The following is a 27153-nucleotide window of genomic DNA, read 5'->3' on the forward strand; positions in this document are numbered from 1 at the left end:
TGTTGTAAATTCGACTTTATATTACATTGATCAGATAAGATTGTCCGAGATATACATTTAGACTATGACCTATTTATTGATGGGTTTTCTCATTGCAAAATAGGAAAAATAGCAAACTCGGTTGAGGTGTCAAAATGCGCCCTCTACCATCCCTTTTTACTTGTCTTGCAAGCCCATGTGAAAAAAAATAAAGCAAAATAAATTTGAAACAATACACTGATACTGTATAAAGTGCACTTACTGTCTTCTGAAATTATAGGGAAATATTGTAATTTTGCGTGGAGCGTAATTATAAAGGCCACATGAGGCAAAGAGTAATATAATGCAGTACAGTGCCTACTGTTGTATTGTATGCCTGTTTTCTCTATCCCTTATACTGCCTTTGATTAGAGAGAGTCAATATTTACCTGCGAGCAATTTACCAATTCAGATCACATTTATAGACAAAAATCCAATGGAAATTATACAGTGCTTATCACATTATGACAGCTTGGTAAATCATTTTGCATGTCAAGACTTAAACTATGACCTAGGGCCTAAATGTTTTGGGGGGTGCGATAGTTTCATGCATTCAGTGACAAAGCTTTTTGAGTGATATGACAAAAGCAATTAATAATGTACGAAAAAGCTGAGAATTGTACACAACCATTGCATGGTGAATGAAAGCATTTGCTAAATGCTGAAAACTATGAAAAACGTATTTTACCATGTGCACAGGTAATGGCAGGAAGTCACAATTGAACAAGAAGTTTTGAGAATGATTATTCTGTTGTGAGAAATGTACAAAACCAATTGAGAAAAACTGTAAACCTGTTACACATACAGTGCTGGCCAAACGTATTGGCACCCCTTCAATTCTGTCAGATAATACTCAATTTCTTCCAGAAAATGATTGTAAGCACAAATGCTTTGTTATTAATATCTTCATTTGTTTGTCTTGCAATGAAAAAAACACAAAAGAGAATGAAAAAAAGTCAAATGAATGACCATTTTACACAAAACCATTGTACACCTATATGCGCATGCGTGAGAGGACGCTGGCGTGTATGTCGCCGCTTTTCATGTCATGTCAAACTTTTCTCCCTTAAACTTTCTCTTACGCTTTTGGACCTTGAAACCGCCGCTACAAACTTACAACTACCGCACGTAATTCCAACTGTACAGTGCGATGTGCGATGTGCAGTGATCTGACACCATCAGCTGCGTGGACTACATCAACTGGCAACCATACTGAATTGTCTTACCGTTCGATGGGCTATTCCGGATCTATTCCCAGCTGATCCGCTACTGTTGTCCTCCAACGCGGCAGTAGGCTAGACCTACACACTTTGGGTCATCCATCCACCACTCCACTGCAGCATCTGGGATCTGTCATTGATTCCCACCAGCTAACAAGTATAGCTAGGTGCGCTCCGGAAATGGCTCTCATTAGATACTCCGCAGCCGAATTGAGAAACCTCTGCTCTTCCATCCTTCCGAGCTGCCTGGACGTCATTAAGTCTCTCCAACTCTTACGACGCCCTCGATATGTGCACAGAGCCTCTCGACACAAGTTTGTGGAACTGAGTACAACTTCGGCTGTTTCAGCTGTTCTGTGGTGCCACGCTTCCTCGAGCCGGCGACGTCATCAAAACAAAAACTACGCACGGTCTGCCAACCTGCGCCCTTTGACTTGTGTTGACACGGCTCCCTGTACTGTGCTCACGAATAAATCCGCAACTTTCATGCTCCAGAACACTCGATCTTTGAACAATAAAGCTGGACTAATTTATGACATTATCACAGACAGGAAACTGGATTTCATGTGCCTGACTGAGACCTGGCAAAACCAGCAAGATTTCCTGTCACTCAACCAGGCCACGCCCCCAGGCTACAATTACATCCAAAAGCCTCGTTCTCTTGGTCGTGGTGGTGGGCTGGCTGTAATTTACAACGCTGACATTATTGTTAAGGAACTTCCCACAAATGTGGTCACTTTTGAATGTGTCCATTTTGTGATGGCCGGGGCAGTGCAGCTCCAGGTAGTCCTTGTTTACCGCCCCCCCAAAGTCCCCAAAAGTTCTTTTTTACCTGAGTTCTCTGAGCTACTTAGTACTGTCTGCCCCATGTCCCCATCCACTTTAATTCTTGGCGACTTTAACATTCACCTGGACTCCAGCAATTGCCAATTTGCTGCTGAGTTCATGTCCCTCCTTGACTGTTTCAACATTGCACAACATGTGCAGGGCCCCACACACAACAGAGGCCACACACTGGACCTGGTGTGCTCCACTGGTATCGCCCCCTCTCAGATCCAGTGTCTTGACCTTGCCGTCTCTGACCACCATGCCATCATGTTCACAGTGCCCCTGCCTCAACCCAAACAGCCTGCCAAACGGACAATTATGTTCAGGAACATAAGACGTGTGTCTACACCTACACTGTCCAACATACTGGCAACACATCTCACCCCTCATCCCACTGCTCATTCTGTGGACGGCCTTGTTGAGCATTACAACACAGCTCTCGCTACTAGCCTGGATGTGGTAGCCCCCCTAAAGACCCGATCTATGTCATACAGCCAGCCAGCTCCCTGGTTCACCCCTGACCTTCGGCAAATGAAGGCAGCAGGGCGTCGGCTCGAGAGGCGCTACAAAAAATCTGGCCTTGTCGTCCACTATGAGGCCTTCAAAAGCCATGTAAAGGACTACAAAGAAGCTCTCTCAAGGGCAAAAACATCCCACTACTCCAGTCTCATTAATGATCAACAACACCACCCAAAGCAGCTGTTCTCAACAATCAACCGTCTCCTCAGCCCTCCTAATGCCCCACAACCATCCAATGCTGCTGAGCTATGCTCACAATTTCAAAGCTTCTTCCAGATGAAGGTTGACCGCATCCACCAACAGCTCCGTCATGTGGACTCTCCATCTACACCTGCCTGGTACCCTGAGGACTACAACCCTACTGCCGTGAGCCACACACCTGGCTGCTCTCTATCCTCCTTCTCCACACTTGCTGAGAACCAGGTCTCTGACCTGGTACGGAAATCAAAATCTACCTCCAGCAAGTTGGATCCAATGCCCACTCCACTGGTGAAGGCATGCCTGCCTACACTCTGCCCAGCTATGACGTCCATCATCAACTCTCTGACATCTGGGGTGGTGCCTACCAACTTCAAGACAGCAGTGGTCATCCCGACCCTAAAAAAACCCACCCTTGACCCCGACGAGCCAAGCAACTACAGGCCAATTTCAAATTTACCATTCCTCAGCAAAGTACTGGAAAGAGCCGTAGCGACCCAGCTACAAGACCACATGACGCACCACAACCTTCATGAACCCCTTCAATCCGGTTTCAGAGCCCACCACAGTACAGAGACAGCTCTCATCAAAATCACCAACAACCTCTTAATAGCCACGATAAAGAACTCATCACCCTTCTCATTCTCCTCGACCTCTCCGCAGCCTTTGACACGGTCTCCCATGCCATTCTTCTGACCCACCTCCATGACTACCTTGGCCTCACCGACTCTGCACTTGCCTGGTTCAACTCATATCTCACTGGAAGGACACAATATGTCACCATCAAGGATGCAAACTCATCAACAGCCCCAGTCAACCACGGCGTGCCCCAAGGATCAGTGCTTGGCCCCCTCCTATTCTCTATCTACATGCTCCCTCTTGGCAATATTATCCGTCACCATGGTCTCAATTTTCACAGCTATGCAGACGATACCCAAATATACATCAGCATTAAGTCCTCTGTCCCACTCCCACCCTCACCACTCATCAACTGCCTGCGCAACATTAAAACCTGGATGGCTGCAAACCTACTCAAACTCAACAACGACAAAACAGAGATCATTGCAGTGTACCCCCCATCCCGGGCCAAGGAGGTTGCTGATCTGTCCCTGGATGTGGATGGCTATACCATCAGGCCATCTTCAGAGGTGCGAAACCTAGGTGTCATCCTTGACCCTTCCCTCTCATTCCAGTCTCACATCAAAAGCATCACCAAATCTGCCTTCTTCCATCTCAAGAACATCTCCAGACTCCGGCCCTCACTCTCTGACTCTGTGACCGAAACACTTATCCATGCTTTCATTACTTCCCGCCTGGACTACTGCAATGGGGTACTGTATGGCCTACCCAAGAAAGCCTTGGAACGACTACAGTATGTTCAAAATTCAGCAGCCAGAATTATATCTCGCACAAAGCGGTGGCAACACATCACTCCCACACTCAGACAGCTCCACTGGCTCCCAGTGAAGTCCCGCATTCAATACAAAATTCTCCTGCTGACATACAAATCACTACACTCTCTTGCTCCTCAGTATCTCTCTGATCTCCTCCAACCCCACTCCCAGTCCAGGTCTCTGCGGTCTTCTGAAAAGGACAATCTCATCATCCCCCGAGCCAGACTCCGTACTGTTGGTGACAGAGCTTTTTGTGTTGCTGCCCCCACGCTCTGGAACAGTCTACCTCCCAACATACGCCAGGCCCCCACACTGGCTACGTTCAAGAAGCACCTGAAATCACATCTATTCACAGAGGCATATGGACTTTAACTTCACTGGCCCATCCCCTGCCCCTTCAACCCCAACCCAATCCCCCCCGCCCCCCCAATGTAAAGCGACCTTGGGTTCCTTGAAAGGCGCTATATAAAACCAAGTTATTATTATTATTATTATTATTAAAACTACAAAAATGGGCCGGACAGAAGTATTGACACCCTCAGCCTAATACTTGGTAGCACAACATTTAGACAAAATAACTGCGAACAACCACTTCTGTTAACCATCAATGAGTTTCCTACAACGCTCTGCTGGAATTTTAGACCATCCTTGAGGTGATTTGACAGGTGCGTTCTCCACACTGACGTTTTGAGATCTCTCCATAGGTTTTCTATGGGATTCAGGGGTGGACTCCTACATTATGCTGCAAAATTTGTCTTCAGACTTCATAATTCCATGCACACGGTCAAGCAGTCCAGTGCCAGAGGCAGCAGAGCAACCTCAAAACATCAGGGAAACACTGCCATATTTGACTTTAGGGACCATGTTCTTTTCTTTAAAGGCCTCTTTTTTCCTGCTAATTCAAATGAATAGAGGACAAATAAATGAAGCCTTCAATGAAAAGAACATGGTCCCTAAAGTCAAATTCGGCAGTTTTCCTGATGTTTTGAGGTTGCTTTGCTGCCTCTGGCACTGGACATACTTGACCAAAAAAGAAAACAATAGCATCGGCTCCTGAGGACAATCAACCCACCAGGAAATGCCCTGTATGCCAGGCCTGTTTATTTATTATTTCAGGCCTGTTGCCTGCCTCCCTCCCGCCTGTGTCTGTCAACCTGACTAACTGTCTGTCTGCCTGTCTGTCTCCACCTGCCTCCCTGTCTGTCTCTCTGCCTGTATGCCTCTTTCTCCCTGCCTGTCCTCCTGCCTGTCTCTCTTTCAATGCTTGCCGGCCTGTCTGTCTCCCTACTTGTCTGCCTCCTTATCTGCCTGCCTGCCTGCCTGCCCATCTCTCTGTAGTCTTGGAGGTCAGCCATTGTTGGCCATGGATGTTTCTCTCGGTGGCCCTTTGTAAAGCACATTCCAAGGCATTGGTATGAAATGTGCTATTTGTATAGGCTACTAAATGAAATGAAATGGCCTTGCCATACTTTCTACTGCATACCGTATCACAGACAAATGAACTCTGGTACTTTTTTTTTTACTCTTGTCTTTTTTTTGCTAGCTCTTGTTCACTGTTTTTTTTCTATTTACATTGAATATGTCCTCCACTGGCAGATTATAATAATAATGCATTTTATTTGTAGCGCCTTTCAAGATACCCAATGACACTTACAGTACAGAATTAAAAATTATAGCATGTAGCATAGCAACTGTAGAAAAAAAGTATTAAAACAGTAGAAAGAAACAAAACATTTAACAGGAAGCCAGTGCAGCTGAGATGGAGGATGGGTGTGTGATGCCAAGGTCTAAGTTTGGTATTGGTAGTAGTATTATTATAACACCACAACTACGCTGTCTAATTTCACATCTTCGGGAGGACCACATGACTAAGACTGAGTCTGTCTTACATCTCATGGCTCAACATTTCCATGCGTGTACCAGTATAGAGCATATTGTGCTTACATCACATATAGTCACAATTATTGAGTTTCATTGTATGTAATGCGCTATGGAAATATAAAACAGCCTGGCTTTGTCTTACCATACACAATGGATCACAGCTGCCAGTGGGGCGATAGCGCTGCAGGATGGCATTTTTCCTTTTTTGCTGTGTCTTTCTTTTTTTTTTTTGCCTATTGCTTGCACCCTTTATCTTGTTAATCTTCCCCATTTTTTTTTTTAAGTGTTGGCTAATTAAACAGTGCATTAAAATATGTCTTCCACTGATGGCTTAAAACACCCCGGCCCTGCTGTCCAATTTTACATCTGAGAGGCAGTGGAAGGTCTGCATGGCTAATGCTAAGCCTTTCTTATATGTGCACTTAGGCGGAATTAAAAGAGCCAGAATAATATTATGTGAAAGCCAATTATGCTGCATGTGCTCCAAGGCCGCATCACCATTGTAGAGGGAGGTAGAGCACAGGCCTACTGCATTTGCTTTTATGAAGAAGAAGAAAAAAACCTCTCATATAGGGGAGGATTTAGGGTCTTGGGCGAGAGCGGCAACTACTGCTGCGAATAGTGTAATTGCATGTATTCCCCAGTTATGCTCCTGAATAAATCACCAGAGAATTTGTGTTTCCGTGTTTAGCATTATTATTACATTTGCAAACATGCTTCTGTCATAACAGATCCGTGGCTGCACATCTAATAAGGACATGTTAATATTTCCTGACTTTGTAACACTAACCTTGGATGTATGCTTTTCATCTTGCTATTTATTTGTTTACAAAACATTTAGGCAGAATTAATATTTGATGAGCTACGGATACCTCTCCAGGATGCACTGTGGAGAAATGGGAGATCAGTGACAGGGAGACGTTTACAGTCATTTGTTTGCTTTCATCCTGTCCACTGTAGAAATTCACGGTGTACAGTGAAAATGGCATACCATATAATGTGGATATGTACTACAAGCATGCTTTTGTTATGATGACCACGTCACCACTCCTGTGGTGTCTAGCATGAATATTTTATGAGTTCCTACAACTGTGCTAGGCTGTTTTCCATTATGTTATCTATGTGCATACAGTACTTTGAATAAAATATGCACGTGCATATTTTATGAGTGGATGTAGAGATTCTTGTGGAGGGAATGGAATGGGAGGTCAAGGGCCAATAGAGGAAAGCTTCCAAGCTGTTTATCTTCACTTGCTTTTCTTACGGTAGGGACACATACACACGAATTTGCGAACTTGGCCATTCATTCCTATGAGAGAGGCGAAGGCAAGCGATGGCGAGGCGAAGGCAAGCGATGGCAAGCGACAGCAAGCGAACAGGAGCGAAGCGAAGCGAAATTATTAAAGAAAGTTTAATGTTATGCAAATGAGGAGCGAATTCGCCTACCACGGCCCAATCAAATCAACAACATAACTGTTCCATTCCATTTGGTTCGCCGCGACGACCTGATGACGGTTGAATTTCGCCTCTCTTCGCTTCGCCTTGCTTCGCCTCCTATGTGTCCCTACCGTTATGCATGTTTTATCCCTGTCCACTACACCCATTTGCTCTTACACTTATATTATATAACCTGGCAGGAGCATAGGCGTCACCAATGTGGTGCACACGGGCAGGGGTGTCGTACAAGGGTGTAAAGTGTCTCTGAGTCACCAGGGCTCCATGTACGCCTATAGGGGGCCCACATACTGTCTGTTTTATGTAGATATATGACTGGAGCGGGCCCACAATTTGCTGCTACGCCCCTGCCCGCGGGTGCCAGGTAGCCCTTCAGGAAGCCACCAAGGAGGTTGATAAATAGTGATGACTACAAGATTTCAGTCACTGTTAATGTTTGTCTTCATAAATATGAGATTACACTTTATAACCGCTAAAGAATATTTCTTTATAACCTATGAGCAAATTACCATTCAATCAGTGTGATTTGAGAACGATGTCAAGACATCGGTAGAGGATTTTGAACAAGCAAGTAGCCTTCAGGTAGCCCTTGGTACACCTTAAACCAGGCATAGGCTTACTGTTAGTAATGTTGACAATATAGTATGTAGTATGTGGTATGTCTCCCTTCCTGTGCTGTTTATAAATAGGCCTATTTCATGAGTTTTTACCAGGGCTTTGAACCGATTTTTTCCCTCCAAGGAATTATAACGTTTCTGGTTATGAGTTCCACCAATAAATTGACGTTCCCGAACCGGTTAGAAGTTCAGACGAGGTCAGCCTACATTCCAAACTATTTATTCAAGCGGATGAAGTGAGTATCCTATCCAAGACGCTAGAAAGGGCAGTTGCAAAGCAAGTCACCAACTTCCTAAACCAGAATGATTACTGGACCCAAAACAATCTGGTTTCAGAAGTGGACACTCAACTGAAACTGCGTTACTCTCAGTGACTGAAGCTCTAAGGACTGCAGGAACGGAAGGACTATCCTTGGTCCTCATCCTACTAGACCTGTCTGCAACCTTTGACACAGTCAACCACAAGATCCTCCTGAGGATACTCACGGCCATGGGAATCACTGGCGTTGTCCACTCATGGTTCAACTCCTACCTATCTGGACGCACCTTCGGTGTGTCATGGCAAAGGAAACTGTCGACGACTCACACCCTCTCCACAGGCGTACCCCAAGGATCAGTGCTGGAACCCCTTCTGTTTGCAATATACACCTCCTCCCTGGGACGTGTCATTCAAACACATGGGTTCTCCTACCACTGCTATGCTGATGACACCCAGATGTACCTGTCGTTCCGTCCAGAGGATACCACGGTTTCGGCACGCATCTCTGCCTGCGTCACCAACTTGTCAACATGGATGAAGGACCACCACCTACAGCTGAACCTGTCCAAGACAGAGCTCCTGGTGATCCCAGCTAAAGAGTCGCTCAGTCACAACCAAAGAGACTTGAGACAAGAGGGCTTACTCACGTCATAACAGCGTAGTACGAAATGATGGCAAGGGGAGTACGGAAATGTTATTCACTGTGGAACAGGTCATAGGACAGCGTGAATGTCTGTCAGCTGTCCTTAATTACCCCCAGCAATTACTGCTGACCAACAGCTGCCGTTAATTGGCCACAAATTATCCATCATGGTGTCGCCCCCACTGACCATGTGCAAGGGAGTATGAAAATTGTATCTATCGCACCCACTGACCAATGACCATGCGCAAGGGAGTTAATTTTCCATCCACTCATGTCCTCAGGCAACGCCCCCGTACTACACTGTGGCCAATGCATTTCCCCCCTAGAGATTGTTCTTCTGTTGAGTTTCTTTGGTCACAACATCAACCTCAAGATAGGCTCCACCATTGTGACTCCAAACAAAGTCGCCAAAAACCTTGGCGTCATGATTGATGATGAGCTGTCATGCTCCAACTACAAACCCCAACTCCGGTGAAGTTGGGACGTTTGGTAAACTGAGAATAAAATCAAAATGCTATCATTTTCAAAACATTCAATACATTCCTTAGATGGAGAATAGTGAAAAGACAACATATCAAGTGTTAAAACCGAGAAAAAATATTGTTTTAGGGGACATATGTACTCATTTCTAATTTCATAACTGCAACACGTCTCAAATAAGTTGGGACGGGGATCAGTGAAATGTTATAAACATCCAAATAAGATAAAACAACAAGGAAGAGCATTTCAAAATGAATTGTACTGATGTACAATTTGAGTGCCCAGGTATAAGACTATCACAGACAGGCTGGGTTTCTCAGAATTAAAGATGCAGAGGGAACAATTACCATAGTTATTACATAAAGTTTTGAATTCCCTTGATTTACCGTGATTGAGTGTATATAAGACATGTTTTTGTCATTAAACACAGAACAGGGGTGTGGCTCACAGTCATTACGAATGTAAAATCAGATCAGGGGAGCCTTTAAGCTGTTTATATTTCTAAACTTGGTGACTTTTTTCGAGTTGTAACCATTCACTCGAACCACCAATTGCTTTTTCACATTGATGTCCAGTGACACCATTGGTGTTTCACTCTCATGATCTGAACCATACGTAACTATTAATGTGTACTGCAATGGTCAAATGTGGAAATCAATGATAAATGTGGTCATGTATTTTCATGCATGTGCAAATATTGAGGTCTTAAAAGGTCTCCCATGCAGGAGATCAGCATACTATGAATACATAATAAATATATTCCCATAAGCTATACAATATGCTAATGTCAAGTCTCATTTTAGCCTACACGCTCTCCTCTCCTGTACAGGAAATAGGTGGGGAGCGGATGCATAAGCACATAAAGTGTGCCGCCTCGACAGTTTGAGACGCTTAAGTGCCTTCATATAGCATATGGAGGGCCATTTAGTTTGCAGACAGTGTGGGTCAGCCATCTTGCTGTAAGAGGCATAAATACAGTGTGGGAAGTGACAAGGGGAAATAGTGACAGCAAGGGAAGGCAGTAATGCTGTTATTGGCATTGCGTCTTTGGGTAGCCCCAGTCTGGCTGGGAGGCCAACCTTTCCACACTGATGAAGTGGTGGCATTAAGGTTGCCAACATTGGGTGGTAAATAAACTCACAATCACACAGCACCACAGTAAGTTAGAACCAGGAGGAGAAGGGTTTTTGGAAAATGAATACATTGCTACTGTACATTCGGAAAAGGTATATATAGGAATGTTTCTGGAACTGGACTGCACTGGAAAAGGGCTTTTTGCTTTAGTAGCCTAATGTAGGTGCATAGCTACAGTACGGAGACATGTATTTAGGTAAGTAAGTGCATTGCATATCAGAGGTGTATTTGGGTAAGTGCAGTAGCATACATGTCTACAGTGCATTACATGCGTGCATATATGGGCTAGCAGATAGTGAATTGCAGAATGGTAGGCCTAAATGTATGGATATGTGCATCGCCATGGCACATTTGAGAGTAGGTTATCTGGGTATATAGATGCATTCAAACAGCGTATTGAATTGAATTAAATTGGTACGTGTATGTGCATTCCTGCATATGGGTATTTAGTGCATCCACAGAGCATTTGCTAACAAGGAGTATTTGGATAAGTGCATTTCTACACCTGAAATGACTGAGGAGGAGAGCAGTTGATCCCTGGCACTACGGCTGCTGCTGCTGCTGCAGGGTCGAAGACAGCTTTAGTGGGGCCTTGGACAATTTCATCTAAAAGGGCCCCATGCACACCCAACACGTACACAGTAACGAGGACTCAAGTTTGGGCCCTCCTCTCCCTTGGCCAGGGAACAGACCTGGGTTGCACTTCACAATAACCTTCCACTAATTGGTTAACTAATGTTTAATGTTAACTAATGGTAAGGTATTTTATTATGTCGCCCCGGAAATTGGGGAGATGGGGGACATAAGCTCGGCTGCATAATCGTGATTAATAATCGTGATCGTGATTTTGATCTTAATAATCGTGATTATAATTTTTCCCATAATCGTGCAGCTCTAATATGTTATCATCAGCAAATGTTTAGTTACTGTTATACAATTGATTTAATAATGATATATCAATGCTTATAATGGCATTATAGATGCACACCAAACCATTAGCTAACCATAAGTTTAGCTATGCTAATCATACGTTCCCAGCTGATTTGGCGACGTCTTCTGTGTCCTAATATCCTTTTTAGTAGTTAGAAATAGGTCTTCAACGGTTAGGATACTCAAAATAATTCTAGATACTGAATCTTTATCCCTTATACCAGTGCTTAATTTGTAAATCACAAGGTACCGGAACGCAAAACACATATGACATCACAGCGACGATGAGTTGGACAGAGGTCCCGGAACGCACAGAAAAAACTATTATTACGCAAACGAATAAAAACGGGGGGGAAAATTAGATGCAATTCCCTGCATTTTAACGACATTGAGTCCCATGTCAGCTCATAATATCCATAGCCTACTTTTGTTTCTTAATACAAGGGACGGTTGGCAATCCAATGGCTATTTTAAACAACAGCCATAGCCTATTAAATGCTGTAATGACAACAACCAATATTTTTTGTTTGATCGCTAACTTTTCGTGCAGTGCATGGAAATTATGCTTTCCCCATGAGGTGAAAAGAAACCGAAGCGGTCTTCTACTAGTCTAGGCCTACCTATTGAAAGGACAGTGCATGGCTGTCCAATTCTTATCCTTTCCCGTATTCACACAACGTTGGCATAGGCCTATTAAACGTTAAATCCACGCTTTGTTGGCGACTTTGTTGCATATAATTTGGCTAATCCGCATGTGCTGTTGCGATATGCCACTTCACTGTTTCAAGGGCTCGCGCACTGATGGTGCGAGCTGCGATTTTCAGGGCTCACGCACTGATGGTAAGCAAGCGGCGATTTTCCCGGTAGACTTGGCTTTTCACACTGACTGTCTGCTCGCGCTGCGGTCCGGTTGAAAATCCCTCCGACCAATGTTTTATTTGGAGCGTGTAGGCCCTATTTGAATGAAATATCACCTTGTCTTTGCTGTTTTCGTGCTCAATTTGACTTGTAAGCAAATGTCGGGTCTTGGAAGAAGGAAACGCGCGCGCACACATGCTGAGCGCTCGCCAGCCGAGGAAGATCTCATCCTCTCACCCAGGCTGTCTTTTTCGCTAGTCTACCAATGCACCAAACGCAGCCCAGGTGCCACTAGAAATTAGTATGTCCAAATCCTTGTGTGCCGACCAAAATTTGATGAAAACTTTTAAACAATGTTTGGCACAGCCAGGCTATCCATCTCATCCGCGCATATGAACAAACAACGAGAGAGGGGCTTCACGTAGCCTACATTTAGTCAGATAGTAGGGATGGAAATGTAGCCTAGTAAATCTATAGTTATGATTCTTAAATGTATGGGACAAGCAGTAGGCTACCAATTGTGCTTTCCCACCAAAATAGCCACGCAAACGCTGGACTTCTCCTACTGCAATAAAGTGGGGAGGTCGCGACTTTCGTCTTGAATGTTGCTAAATTTTAACTTGGCCTCCTCCATGCTTGCAGACAAGTCCCCAAAAGCACTTCAGAATCCTCTCCCGTTCACTCAAACAAACACACTATCTTACACTATTGTAAGATGGCTTTGTTTTCCATTGGAAATCCAATATGTCGAATAATTAACTTACATGCCCGTGCGTCGTGACGACAAAATAGGCAATGTCGATAGTTTTGTTTTCAGTCGGTGCGCGTTGCCTTCAGCTACCATATTGTAGCGGTGCAGCCGACTGTAGGCTATTTTAAAGTTTTAAAGGTTATGAGTTGGGCGTCAGGCAGCAATAAGACTGCATTTGGTTTAGCCTTGTTACCTTTCCAAATATGAATAAAAACACTGACCAACACACAAGAAATAACTCAGATCAACACAACGAACATATTTTCTCATTTTTTAAGTAGTGCACTTTTGCAAACCCTTGTTTGCAGACTTGCGCGCTCGGTCTCAATTTGGAACAGCGCACATCAGTGTCTGGCTTTAGCATTCAGAAATGGCGGTCGTCTCTGCGCGCACACTTCATGGTTCCTTCTCGCTTGCTCACTCGGCTTGTGGTTGTTGCGATCCTGACAGTCTCAACCCCAATTTAGGCCTATAGGCTGCTCGGTGAGATGGGAAATGTAGCGAACATGGGATAATGCTGCGCTCTCAGTATTATGGGATGGTCAGGACCAGGCTAATAGTCCGTTACAATATAGTAGTCTCTCTATATTTTTTTTATTCATTCACGAGAGGTTCCGGATCAGCCATAATAAGTCCCGGAACACAGGGGGGTCAAAATTACGAGGTGGGGGATCCTGTTCCGGCATGATCCGGCTCAAATTAAGCACTGCCTTATACTTGTCCAAGTGTCCCCAACATGACAGTCATTTCACGAATTTTGCGTGATACTGGAAAGTTTTCAGTCCAGCTCTGGAATTTCTGTTGTTCCCGCGCTGCGTTTCCACTTGTATAGAAAAGCGTCTTGAATTTACGATCAGCAGATTCATTAGAAAGCGCAAGTCAAGAGCTGTCACGCAAACTTTGAGCTGTCAAAGAGGCATTCAAATGTGAATGACTCTGACTTGCTAAACTGTGAGTGGATATGATGAGTGAGATTAAATGAGTGAGATAAACATTAGCATTAATTAATAGGGCTATTCCTTGTGGAAAAAATACTTCAGTAATAACCTATTTATTTATCATTTATGCCAATATTATGAGCCTATATTATAGTATCATAATATAATATAATATAGTATAATATAATATAATATAATGTAATGTATTACATTATACACACACACACACACACACACACACACACACACACACTCCACCCGATCTGCTATTCTGTCGGTTCCTGCTCTGCCTGTTCTCTCACTACACACAGAGCTATTCTTGTTCAACTCTAACTGACCCACTGTTCTCCTCGAGACTCAGCCAACACCGAAGAGCAATTAAGCCCCTCAACACAGATGGGCATTTCCATACGCCACTTTCTCCTAAACAGCTGCATTTGTGATAGAAAACACAAAGGGAAATATTATCTGCGCTACGGCAAACAATGCAGTCAGTGCAACCAGGGCAAGACCAGGATATGCAAATAATAAATATAAGCATACCGACACAGGTTCGATGCCTTCTTATTAGTTTTACTATTCAGTCAGGGTACATAACATACAGACTGACGTTTCGACGTTAAGGTAACATCTTCTTCAGACATCCAAACTGCATCTGTATTTCTTTATTTGCAGATTTGTACTCATCAATCAGCTGCCGTTTTCATGGTTATCGTTAATAGACTGAAACAAAGAAAGAGTATCACAATATATGAGTACAGACCAACAAACTCTGCTGATACAAATTCTCTACCTCTCTATCTGTGTGTGTTTGTGTGTGTGTGTGTGTGTGCGTGTGTGTGCGCATGTGTGCGTGTGCATGCGTGAAAGACAGAGATAGGGGGTGGGGAGAGAACAGACAGACAGCGAGGGAAGAAATGAAAGATACTAGAAAGGCAGACAGAGAAAGAGAGACGAACAAAGAGAAAGACATGCAGAAAGAGAGACAAAAACAGGACAGACCAAGGTGGAGAGAGAAGAGAGGATAATCTGACTGGGCCGCATGCATTGATGAATATCTGCCAAATGAAGGTGATTGAGTGTCCCTGATAGCCCCTTCTCCTCTCCTTCTCCATGCCATGAATTCCAATGTGCTCCCTTGCCTCGCCACACAGACACACTACATTCCCCCTTCTGCAAATCACAGGCTATACTAAGAACCGATTTCACTTCTTCTAACTGTGCATTTCTGTCACTGAACTGATTGAGTAAGAATAACTAACGCTCACACAACCACACAAACTACACAAATAGTTTGTACAAAATTGATTATTTGATTTGAGAAAGGACGCAACAATAACAGAACACAGTGTGTGTGTGTGTGTGTGTGTGTGTGTGTGTGTGTGTGTGTGTGTGTGTGTGTGTGTGTGTGTGTGTGTGTGTGTGTTAGACACAGGGCATGTGATGCGTCAGTGCAGTAGTGTTGGAGTAGAACTAGTGCTTGCAGTTTAGTGCATGCTGGTTAGTGCAGGTTAGTGCATGCTGCATGTCGCTTCTGCTTGTTGCTCTCTGCTTTCAGCTACCGCCGCCGGCTAGCCACCTCCTTTGGGGGGAGGCGAAAAGAGGAGCCGAGCGCGTAAGTCTCCTCTGCCGGTACACAGCCTCTCCATTGCCAAGACCTATACACGCCTCCTCGTGGCCACGCACGGTAACTGGTACCCTGCGGTTCCAGGCAAAGTTGTATGGGATCTCGGAGTAGCAGGGGGCCCCAGAGACGCGGCATGCAGGCCCGCTCTAGTGTGGACATGCCCTGCTGCCCGTCAACCCCTGCCCCACCTATGGGTAAATAGCAAAGACCTCAACGGCGGACCGGGCGGAGGATGGCAACAGGGAGATGTACCACAACGGCTGGGAAGGCGGATGAAGGCTAGGGGAGTAAACCCTGAACACAAATCTGCAGGTGGGGACAAGCAATAGGCAGAACCCAGCAGACCGGATTACTGGCAGTCCCCTGCAGCTCAAACCAGAGTGAAGGTCGTCATGAGTTCCTCATGCCACTGGAAGCTACTCTGTTTGAGTGAAGAATGGTGGGAGTAAGGACTGCGCACCCCTACCCTCACCCTAATCTCTTTCCTAGCGCAAGCTCCTTGTTCCATCCATTCCCGTCCTGTCAACCCCACCCTTCAAGTCCCCCAACCAAAGCCCTGTGGCGATGTGGAATGGCGGAAGGCACAGGCCAAGGATGTGGCTGGGAGTGTCTAGTCAAACCACGCACACAGGCGGCAGTGGAGTGACGGTCGTTGTGTTGCGGGATGGGGCAGCGCATCACCTCGGCAGCTTTCACTGTGTCTGAGCAGCTCCACACTGCTCACCCCTGACGGGGAAGGACCTAGAAAAGGTGGTCTAAACATTGTCTGTTCCTCAAATACTCTGGATGGCTAGCCGCAGTCATCAGAGTATCCCCTACTGCGGCCGAAAAACTAAAAAGAAAAATATTCATCTGAACATTGCCACCTGGAATGTTCGCACCCTATTGGACATGCCTGAACCATCCAACAGGCCTAAACGAAGGACAGCTCTTGTAGCCCTTGAGCTCGGAAGATATAACATCGATATTGCAGCCCTCAGTGAGACCAGACTACATGGCGAGGATTCCCTTACAGAAGTGGGTGCAGGCTACACCTTCTTCTGGAAAGGGCTTCCTGAAGGCACACGTCGTATCCACGGTGTGGGTTTTGCTGTGAAAACCAAGCTTCTGCAGCACATCCCAGAATCCCCTGTTGGCATCAGCGAGCGACTCATGACTTGGCGTATTCCTCTTGCCAAGAAACGCTTTGTCACCATTATCAGCGCCTATGCACCAACCTTGGATGCAGATATCGCAATCAAAGAAGACTTCTACAGGAGCCTTGATGCAGTAATCCAGAAAACCCCTGCTACAGACAAACTCCTCCTTATGGGTGACTTCAATGCTAGAGTAGGTACAGAACATCTAATCTGGGACAAGGTCATCGGACAGCATGGGGTAGGGAAAATGAACAGCAATGGACATCGGCTACTATCCCTCTGTGCAGAACACCAGCTACTTATCACAAACACCATCTTCCAGATGAAGAAACATCTCAGAACCACCTGGCAGCACCCCAGATCTAAGCACTGGCATCTCCTGGACTACATCATTGTCCGCCAAAGGGATAGAAAGGACGTAACCATTACCAGAGCCATGCGCGGGGCAGAGTGCTGGACTGACCACCGCATGGTCAGATCTAAACTACATCTTGACATTCATCCCTGTCGCCCTAAGACGGCCCCAAAGAAAAGACTGAACACTGCAGCTTTATCCAACCCAGACACCATTGCCAATCTCCGCCGTCACCTTGCCTGCAACCTGCGACACTGATGACAAAGGCTGGCCAGCTCTATCTGTAGCTATACACTCTGCAGCATCAAAAGCCTTAGGCACCAAGGCCAAACAGCATCAAGACTGGTTTGACAACAACTCCTCCCTTATCCACACAGTTCTACAAGAAAAACAGCAGGCTCACAAAACTCTGCTTTCTAACCCACAATGCCCCACCTTGAAATCCAACTTCACTAAGGCCAGAGCCAAAGCACAACTGGCTCTGAGGAGCATGCAAGACACCTGGTGGTTAGAAAAAGCTAAAGAGATTCAACACCTTGCTGATTGCAATGACACTCATGGCTTCTACGATGCCATCAAAACCATATATGGTCCTAGGAAGCAGATTTTCACCCCTGTCCGAACTGCTGCTGGAGACTGTGAATAAATTGACTGCATTTATACATTTTATGAAAATATATCCATTTGAATTCATAGATATAGGTCTCTAGTTAAGTTGTTTTCTGTCTTGTCTGCTTTTCCTCTCTGTATTTCTGTCTGACTCTGCGTCTGTGGGTTTCCTGGCCCTGCGATGCTGGCCCTTCCTGCTTTCCAAGTCAGAGGGACTTTTCCTACAATTGTCCTGGCAGATAGCCAGATGTTTCCAGGTTGACATGAAGATTGATAACTTTGAAAGATGACGTTAGCTTTTAGGACCAAATAAAAGCATGGCTACGTCTCGGGTGGAGTTGGGCTGCCATTTTCAATGTACCATCTGTAAGGGCAGATAACCCATCGTCGCTCGCAGATTTTAAATGCTACCTCTGTTTCCTGTGTGTTCTTTCAGGTAAATTTGATAAGGTAATACAGTGAAATTGTTAAAGTGATAATGTGAAATTATTCACATGTTTTGGTCCTTCGATAGCCGAACTCAAAAAATTGTCCTCCCTGATATGTGAAGACGTAAGGACGCCTGGACACCAAGTTTTCACTGGGATCCTGAAATAGGTGACTTTGCCTCACTACGCCTTCATATTCAGCGACGACTGACTGAGTAAAGAACCAACTGCGACCCACAGGATAGAGGTAGTATGGATTCGGATTTTTTATTTCTAAATTTTTTTTGCCAGGATAGCTCGTTCCTGGGGTGACAGGTCATTGTTGATGCTGAAGAGTGTGCGCACCACGTGAGAGTCGTGGATCTTGGAGGTTGAACTCTGGTCTTTCCCCCAGGACCGGGGCTTGACGGCATTCCGCAGACGTGCGTAAGTAGTTTGAACTACTTAAGTCCTGGCTAGTGGCTGGTTGGGCATCAAGACCTAGGCTTGACGCTGTAAGCCCTGTAGGCTGTAACATACGTGAGTCCTTTTCAGGCTGTAATATACGTGAGTCCTTTTCAGGCAAGCATACCGGTATATAGAGCGTTGTCTCCGGGAATTTTGCCATGTAGCATGGGAAATGTCCTGTTTATAGAGCGTTGTCTCCGGGAATTTTGCCATGTAGCATGGGAAATGTCCTGTTTATAGAGCGTTGTCTCCGGGAATTTTGCCATGTAGCATGGGAAATTACCTGTATTTGGAACCTGTAGGTAGCCTGTCCGAATTCTGTCCTTGTTTTGTTACAAGACAATGGGTTCTCATCATACGAACGGTTTAATTTATTGCATATCAGAGAATGAGCAGTACTTCCCCGCAGTTGGCTGTTAGCTGAATGTGTAAAGTAATAGTTGGATACTGAACAAATTCTGTTTATGGCAATTTTAAACCTCTGCAATTAGAATTTAACTTTTCAAAATTTTGTCATAGTTGAGACAGAGGATGCTTCCCCGAAATGCGGTGCTATTTTACTTCTCTGTGATTAATTTAGGACTGCAGGTCGTACAGTAATTGTTGGACATCTTTCTGTTTTGTTTTGTCAAAATTGATGAAAGTTTTTTTTCTAAATTATTTTTAGCCACTTGTGTTGCCTCAGCCGGTGACATATGGTGACATTTCAACCTTGGCAGGACGCTGAGGTACTCTTTCTTTGTGATATTTTGTTTTGAGAGTCTAACTGGTGGTTTGTCACACCACGTTATATCTCTTGAAGCGAGCTCATTTTATGTCATGGGTGCCACAAATCCAAAGCCTGATCATGGTGGTGATATTGAATTTATGGAAAAACGGCATTCTGGCTCCTCAGCTTATGTGAGGCGATGGAATGTAAAATATGGCTTTAATGGAAGCCTTACAATTGAAAATTGTGAGGCCTTATTAGAAAATGTGCTTCTTCGCCACAAAGAAAAAATGGCTGAGTATGAAGAAGAAGCCAGAGTGTGTGAATTGTGGCTTGCTGAAGCAAAACTTAGGAATAGGCAAATGACGCATATGCAAACTGACAAAGTACATGATGATGTTACTGTTGTGTATGTGTCTGATGACCATGTGTTGACTGTTACAAGGTGTGAGGAAGGAGGTCAATATCAGGACCACCCAGCTCCACTCACAACACCCTGTAGGTCTACTATAGGCCTAGTTGTTCCCCCTGCTCCGCCTGATGCTCTTGCCGTAGCACGAGTTGAACGGACGCCTGTCCCATTTCCTCTCTACTCACACAATGTGTTAAAGGGGGTGATGACCCTCGAGGTCAATTCTGCCACCCCTACAATGAGTAGAACAAATACTCGCTCCCAATCCTCAGTAGTGGAAAATTATTCCCAGACTGCAGATCGGGACTTATTGGATGATTTTCGAGCACTCTCTTTCCCAAAGACTGAGAATCCAGTGCGTGGTAGCCGTGCCCAGAGGAGGGGGAAGGGTAGAGGACACTTAGGGTGTATGGGTGAGAGACGAAAATATAATTTGTGCTTTGCATGTGGTATGACGGGTCATTGGGCTCGACATTGTTCCCTAGACAAGAAGAACTCGAGTGGAGATGACAAATATACTTAGAAGAACTGATTTGTTCAATGTCTAGTGTGCACACCCAACTTGCTCTTGTCGCAGTGGAAGTTAGCTGGCAATGGCGATAACTTGTGAAATATCCCTTCCACTTCGTCAATGAGCAGTGAGTGTGACATAACTTAACACTTTTTCTAAATTGATAGGTTAGGCTACCTGTCTGTATGTCTCTGTTTGTCTCAATGGGCCCATGTTCATGTTTGTGTCCATGTCCATGTCCATGTTTGTTTATGTTTGAATGCCGGCTGTGTGAATGCTGTGTGTGTGGGTGTGTGTCACTCCCCGGGTTGTGTGAGTTTCTGTTTGTCTATGTGAGTGGTTTGCTTCACTAAGTGCACGTAAAGAATGAGTGATTGTGCTGTCTAGTGAAGGATGGTCTGATCCGTGTTGGTGTGATCCTCCAGAATGTCCAAGAGACATTTGACTTTCCTGAGTATAAACAGCAAAACATGGAATGTGTTTTTATTTACTGCAAAGTTATTTTTGGGGACCATTTTTGTTCTTTCGCATATGATGGGCTGTGTCGACATGGAGGTTTGTCATCCTGTTCTTTTCATTTTATTTTTACACATTTTGTTTCCACAATGTATTTGTTTTTGTTTCTGAAATTTCATTGTGAACCTGCATGCTCAAGCTTTTTATAGCCAAGACCATTTGAGTAATTTGAGTAGTCTTTGCAACTTTCACATGTTTCATAATCCCTAATGGATCTGTTTGTTTGTTTTTTTTGTGTTTTAATACTGGTTTGAACGTAGGCCTAAGCTTTTCTGAGGGATGGTCCGGTTTTCTTTCCCTTTTTCTTTTAATCCGTTCAGACATGGTGTTATGAATGTCCTGTTACCTAAATGGCACTACTGAACTTGTGATGCATTGTTCGCGACACTGTGTTGTCATTGTCCTGCAGTATGGTGATACTTAACTTTTCAATGACAATTACTGGATGTCGCTGGAGGTCCGGTGTGCATGAAGGCGCTTCCTCACACTGGGGTTGAGTACCTCTGAGAAGCGACTGTGCCGTGAGTTGGGTTTACCTAACTGGACTCACTAGTCTAGTCATTAAAGCAGTAGGTTTGTTTTACTATCTCCCAACTGTGATTTATTTCTTTATTTTATTTGTCAGTTTTGTTTGCTTTTATTTTTCTCCCCTCTGTCTGGATTTGATTTTGCTTTAAGTATGGTTTATGGTTGATTGGGTCAAAATGTACAAGTTGGGTGAGATTTAACCTTGCATTTTATATAAGCCTACTTGTTTCAAAATATTATGAGACGCAGTTATGACTTCATTTTATTTCTTTCAAAAGTGGTTATGTGCCACAGTTTTATGTGAAGACAAATCTCATCCTATCTTATTTGTGACGATGCTGACAGCAAGGTGGTTTGTGTTGCCAGTTTTATGAATTGTGTGTAGTGTTTTGATGGCATGTGTTCCCAAACTTTGTTTTCCTCTCCCTATTTTAAGTGTGCTGTCCTTACTGACAAGAGTTGGGATAGGACCCTACATCTACCATGACCTCATGAACGACGGACAGTGAGACCTGCATGCCTTCTGTTACAAAGTGATTTGTGCAGGCCTAACTATTGTGAAACTGAGACATGAGACTGTTTCATGTTATGTTTTGGGATTACATTGCTTTCTTTTTCATCATTTTGCTGTACAATGTTGTCCTCCCGTAATAGTGTTGTCTATTTTAATTTCAAGTACAAGTTATGAAACAATGCTTTGGGTTGTTTTGGGTTTTGTTTTGTCAACACTGTTGTTGGTAAGTTTGGGTGAGTGTGTGGATCCTTTAGAGAAAGAATATTGAGTGCTTGTTGTAAGAAGGCAATGGAAGAGACAAGGTGGTGTGGAGTCTTCCATTGTGGTGAGTGTAAATGTCTGTTGTTTGTTAAGTAACTCAAAATTAGGAAAATCTTAAGAAAAACGGTAGAGAAATACAGCAACACATAGACTAAACACATTGAGTCTATTTATCTTCTAGTTTCTTTACTTTGGTTTACCTTTATGGGATTTTGGTTTGTTTATTTCTTTGAAAGGTTTAATTTCAGTTTGAAATTCATCACCTAAGATGTCTTATTTTATTTTTGAGTCACTGCTATTGATAGCTAATAATTCTCTTAACATTACTCAGTGGAGTATTTTTAGCATCTGTAATAACACATGTTATAACCAGGGATGTGTGTGTGTGTCTCTCCCTCTCAGTAGCTAAGGAAGGAATTTTACGACCTGTCGTAAAAGGACACTGCATGCAGGGGTGCATGGTGACAGAGAGGGGGAAAAACACAGACTGTGAGTAACGCTAAATTTGAGACCGTAGGAGTTTAAGGTAATGCTTTAGAGCAGTTCAAAAACTCATTCTCATTCTCATTTTTAGTTTCATTCTTATTTTATTTTGATTTCAGTTTGCATAGTTTGTTTATTCATTTTGGGGAACTTATTTTATTTTGGTTAACATTAACGTTGGAGACTTGGAGTTTTAATACTGTAAGCGTGCGAAGCATTCGTGAGATTGCAGTAGGCACAAAGTACCTCTCAGATATGAGAAGTTGACCTGTTCCACAGAAAATAATTCTATTCTCTGTGGAAGGGGGGTAGAGTGTAGAGTTTTAAATAATTTTTGCCAAACGAATTGTTTTAGGTCATGAACAAGTTCACTAGAATGCACCATACATGCATACAACATCATATAGGTTGAGGTTTAGTGTATACACTGACACTGATTGTTGAAATCGGTGAAATAATTTGGGTGTGTGCTAACATTTATTTGTAGTTACAGGTGGAAATTGAGGAGTGGTCGAAGAGGAGAAAACCATCATGGAAGGTTGCCAGTGGATGATCTCTCTGCCTCTCTGAGAATCTCTCTCAAAGAACAGAGCTGTCTCTCAAGTGAGGAAAAAAAGTTCAACATGGACAGTTGGACTGATGTCATCAAAAGGGTTGTCTCTGCTGAGATGATCTGTTGCTGTTTCCGGAGGATCAACGATGTCGTTTTGAAAGTTTTGTGGATTAATGGACGGTGTTCTTTCTGATTGAAAGAGGACTGAGTTGTTTCAAGTGACAAAGGGGCGTCAGGAGACGTTCGAGGAGTTTCGATGGACAGAGTTCAAGGAGCTGAGGTCAGTTGGACCTGATGGCAGGTGTGGGCACAAATGCCAGGACTGAATCCTGCCAGCTTGAGAAAGACTGGAGGAGTGCAAAAGAGTCGCTGAGGGTTTGCCACAGTGCCATGCAGGCAAGGAGCTGATGCCAGCATCCACGGACTGGTGCCAAAGAAATGTACCAGAGATCGTCGAAAGATTGCTGAAAGACTGAGTTGAACGGTACTGGATTTGTAGGGGGTGTCTCGTGATACCTTCTCCTCAAAGGGCTTGGCCGAGTGTTTCCAAGGCTCGGACAGTCCTCATCTGGAGGGGTGCTATGGACACATGCAAAGACTGGATCTGACGGAGCAACGACAGCTGCCCATAAGGGTGGCCACGAGAGAGAGAGAGACAGAGCGATGGGCGAGGAGAGAGAGAGAGAGAGAGACTGGTCTGGCAATAACAACAACAAGATGGACATTATGGACATTAGTTAGTGACCACTTCTGCAAGTAAGACAGGTTAGGGGTATACTGCACACCTAATTGTTTCATTGATTTCATGCATATTTACTGATTGTTTCATTGAGTTAATCTTTTCCATTATTTTATTGTTTCATTTAATTTGCTGATTATTTTCACATGGGTTTGCAAACAGTGGGTGGTTCAATAAAGGGGCCATTCATAATTTCTTTGGGGAAAAGTTTGGGTAACCAAGAGTGTCAACTTTGAAGGAAGTTTCATATTTTATTGACTGACTGTTGTACATTTTAGTGCTCAATCTTTATGGAGCAGACTAACGCAGTGTAATGGTTCTGCATAGCTCTGACCTTTATATTTTAACATTTTCATTCTACACACCATGCGTAAAAGCCACGGTGATTGTTAAGTAATAATGGTTACATTTTCATAAACAGGAGGGATATGTGAATAAATTGACTGCATTTATACATTTTATGAAAATATATCCATTTGAATTCATAGATATAGGTCTCTAGTTAAGTTGTTTTCTGTCTTGTCTGCTTTTCCTCTCTGTATTTCTGTCTGACTCTGCGTCTGTGGGTTTCCTGGCCCTGCGATGCTGGCCCTTCCTGCTTTCCAAGTCAGAGGGACTTTTCCTACAATTGTCCTGGCAGATAGCCAGATGTTTCCAGGTTGACATGAAGATTGATAACTTTGAAAGATGACGTTAGCTTTTAGGACCAAATAAAAGCATGGCTACGTCTCGGGTGGAGTTGGGCTGCCATTTTCAATGTACCATCTGTAAGGGCAGATAACCCATCGTCGCTCGCAGATTTTAAATGCTACCTCTGTTTCCTGTGTGTTCTTTCAGGTAAATTTGATAAGGTAATACAGTGAAATTGTTAAAGTGATAATGTGAAATTATTCACAGAGACAGTCTTCTCAAGGACCGCCAAGAGATCCTTGACCGCTGGGCCAATCACTTTGAAAGTCTACTAAACCACATCAACCCTGTAGACCTCAACATCCTCGACAAGGCACCAGTTATGCCTCAGATGCGACACCTAGACAGCCCTCCTGACTTCAGCGAAACATCCAAGGCCATCAGGAGCTTAAAAAACAACAAAAGCCCAGGACCTGATGGTATCCCACCAGAGGTGTTCAAACATGGAGGCTATCTTCTCATGCGCCGTTTACACCTTCTCATCACCCAAATCTGGATATCTGAGATAGTGCCCCAGGACTGGAAGGATGCTAACATCATTGTCCTCTACAAGCAGAAAGGTGACAGAGCAGACTGTGGAAACAGTCGTGGAATATCCCTCCTCTCCACAGCTGGTAAAGTCCTTGCAAAAATCATGCTGTCTCGACTGGTGAAGTATATCTCAGAATGCACTCTACCTGAAACGCAGTGCGGTTTCCGAAGGTCCAGATCAACAACTGATATGATCTTTGCTCTGCGGCAACTACAGGAAAAGAGCAGAGAGCAGCACAGAGACCTTTACATTGCATTTATTGATCTCAGCAAAGCATTTGACACCATAAACCGTGACATGCTCTGGAAACAACTCCACAAACTCGGTGTGCCACCCAAGTTCCTCTCCATCCTAAAGCAGCTACATGATGGAATGCAAGCCAGAGTTGTCATGGGAGGACTGCAGTCTGAGCCCTTCACTGTCAATGTTGGGGTAAAGCAAGGCTGTGTCCTGGCACCAGTACTCTTTAACCTCCTCCTCTCAGCAGTCACAGACCTACTCCACCATGCCCTGCAGCACAAACATGGTGTGGACTTGGAATATCGCCTCGATGGTAGCCTCTTCAACATCAGACGGCTTCAGGCTCACACAAAGACATCAACAGACCACATCCATGAACTCCAGTACGCAGATGACTGTGCTATCGTGGCACACACTCCTGAGTCTATGCAGCATGCCCTGGACACCATTTCAGCTCTTTACACATCCTTTGGTCTTCAGGTTAACACAAAGAAAACTGAGATCATGGCTCAACTCTCCACTGAATCTTCATCACCTGCTACGTTTTATATAAATGGAAATCCACTCAACATCGTTGACCAGTTCACTTACTTAGGCTGCACAGTTTCTGCTGACACCTGTCTTGACAGTGAAATACACAACCGCATAAATAAAGCCTCATCTGCTTTTGGCCGCCTCCGGAAAAGAGTGTTTGATAACAAAAATCTGAAAATCAGCACCAAAGTAGCAGTGTACAACGCAGTGTGTGTATCCACCCTACTGTATGGGGCAGAAACATGGACCCCATACAGACGCCACATAAAAAGCCTGGAGATGTTTCACATCAGATGTCTACAGAAAATACTCAGTCTGTCCTGGGAAGACCGGATCCCCCACACTGACATCCTGAGTACGACTGGCACCATCAGCATGGAGGCAGCTTTGGCCAACAGACATCTACGCTGGGTTGGCCACACCATCCGCATGCCTGGATACCGTCTCCCACATCAAGTCCTCTATGGGCAACTACCCGCATCAAAGCGGGCTCCTGGTGGCCAGAAGAGACGCTACAAGGACTACACAAAAGATCTCCTGAGGCATTGCAACATCAACCCTGGTCACCTTGAGGACCTAGCTGCCAACAGACCAGCCTGGAGAAAGACCTGCAAGAAAGCAACTGAGCAAATAAACAACATCTTTATTGAAAGGAGGACTACAAGACGTGCACAGCGACACCAGAAGGCAGAAGACAACTCCTCTCAAACATCAGGGCATGCCTGCTCCATCTGTGGAAGAGTGTGCGGATCCAAAATCGGTCTCCATAGCCACATGAGATGGCATCAACGCCAAACAACGTTGACCCCACCCCTCCCCCAACCCCCATCCTGATTGGAACAAGAGTCTTCATCGGACACGATGGACAGCTGAAGAAGAGGAGAAGAAGTGTGTGTGTGTGTGTGTGTGTGTGTGTGTGTGTGTCTGTGTCTGTGTCTGTGTGTATGTGTGTGTGTGTGTGTGTGCGTGCGTGTGGCGGTGCCTGTTCTGCTTGTACTCTTCTCTGACAGGTAGGCTACGTAGGCCTTGCCGAAAAAAATCTATATGAGTCATTAATCGAGTTGGCAAGTCAAACCAATTCATGTTTTTTTTCTTCTTCAGAAAATCAAGTCTTAAAATGTTTTTCATCTCCTATCCCATTCAGCTTAATTTGAATGCAAATTACACAGTGCACACTCTTTTGATCAGTTGTTTACAGTTAGT

General features: G+C 44.3%; 1 protein-coding gene across 1 annotated transcript; it reads left to right on the forward strand.

Moving 5' to 3' along the window:
- The first annotated feature begins 16536 nt into the window (after positions 1 to 16536).
- Positions 16537 to 26790, forward strand: LOC134441086 (uncharacterized). Its single transcript, XM_063191276.1, has 4 exons — positions 16537 to 17361; positions 18676 to 18707; positions 21841 to 21909; positions 24852 to 26790. Exons 1-4 carry the CDS (start codon positions 16537 to 16539, stop codon positions 26782 to 26784), a joined length of 2859 nt encoding a protein of 952 aa, XP_063047346.1. The 3' UTR covers positions 26785 to 26790.
- Positions 26791 to 27153: the final 363 nt, after the last annotated feature.

The sequence above is a fragment of the Engraulis encrasicolus genome, chromosome 24, assembly GCF_034702125.1.
Source record: "Engraulis encrasicolus isolate BLACKSEA-1 chromosome 24, IST_EnEncr_1.0, whole genome shotgun sequence".
Lineage (NCBI taxonomy): Eukaryota > Metazoa > Chordata > Actinopteri > Clupeiformes > Engraulidae > Engraulis > Engraulis encrasicolus.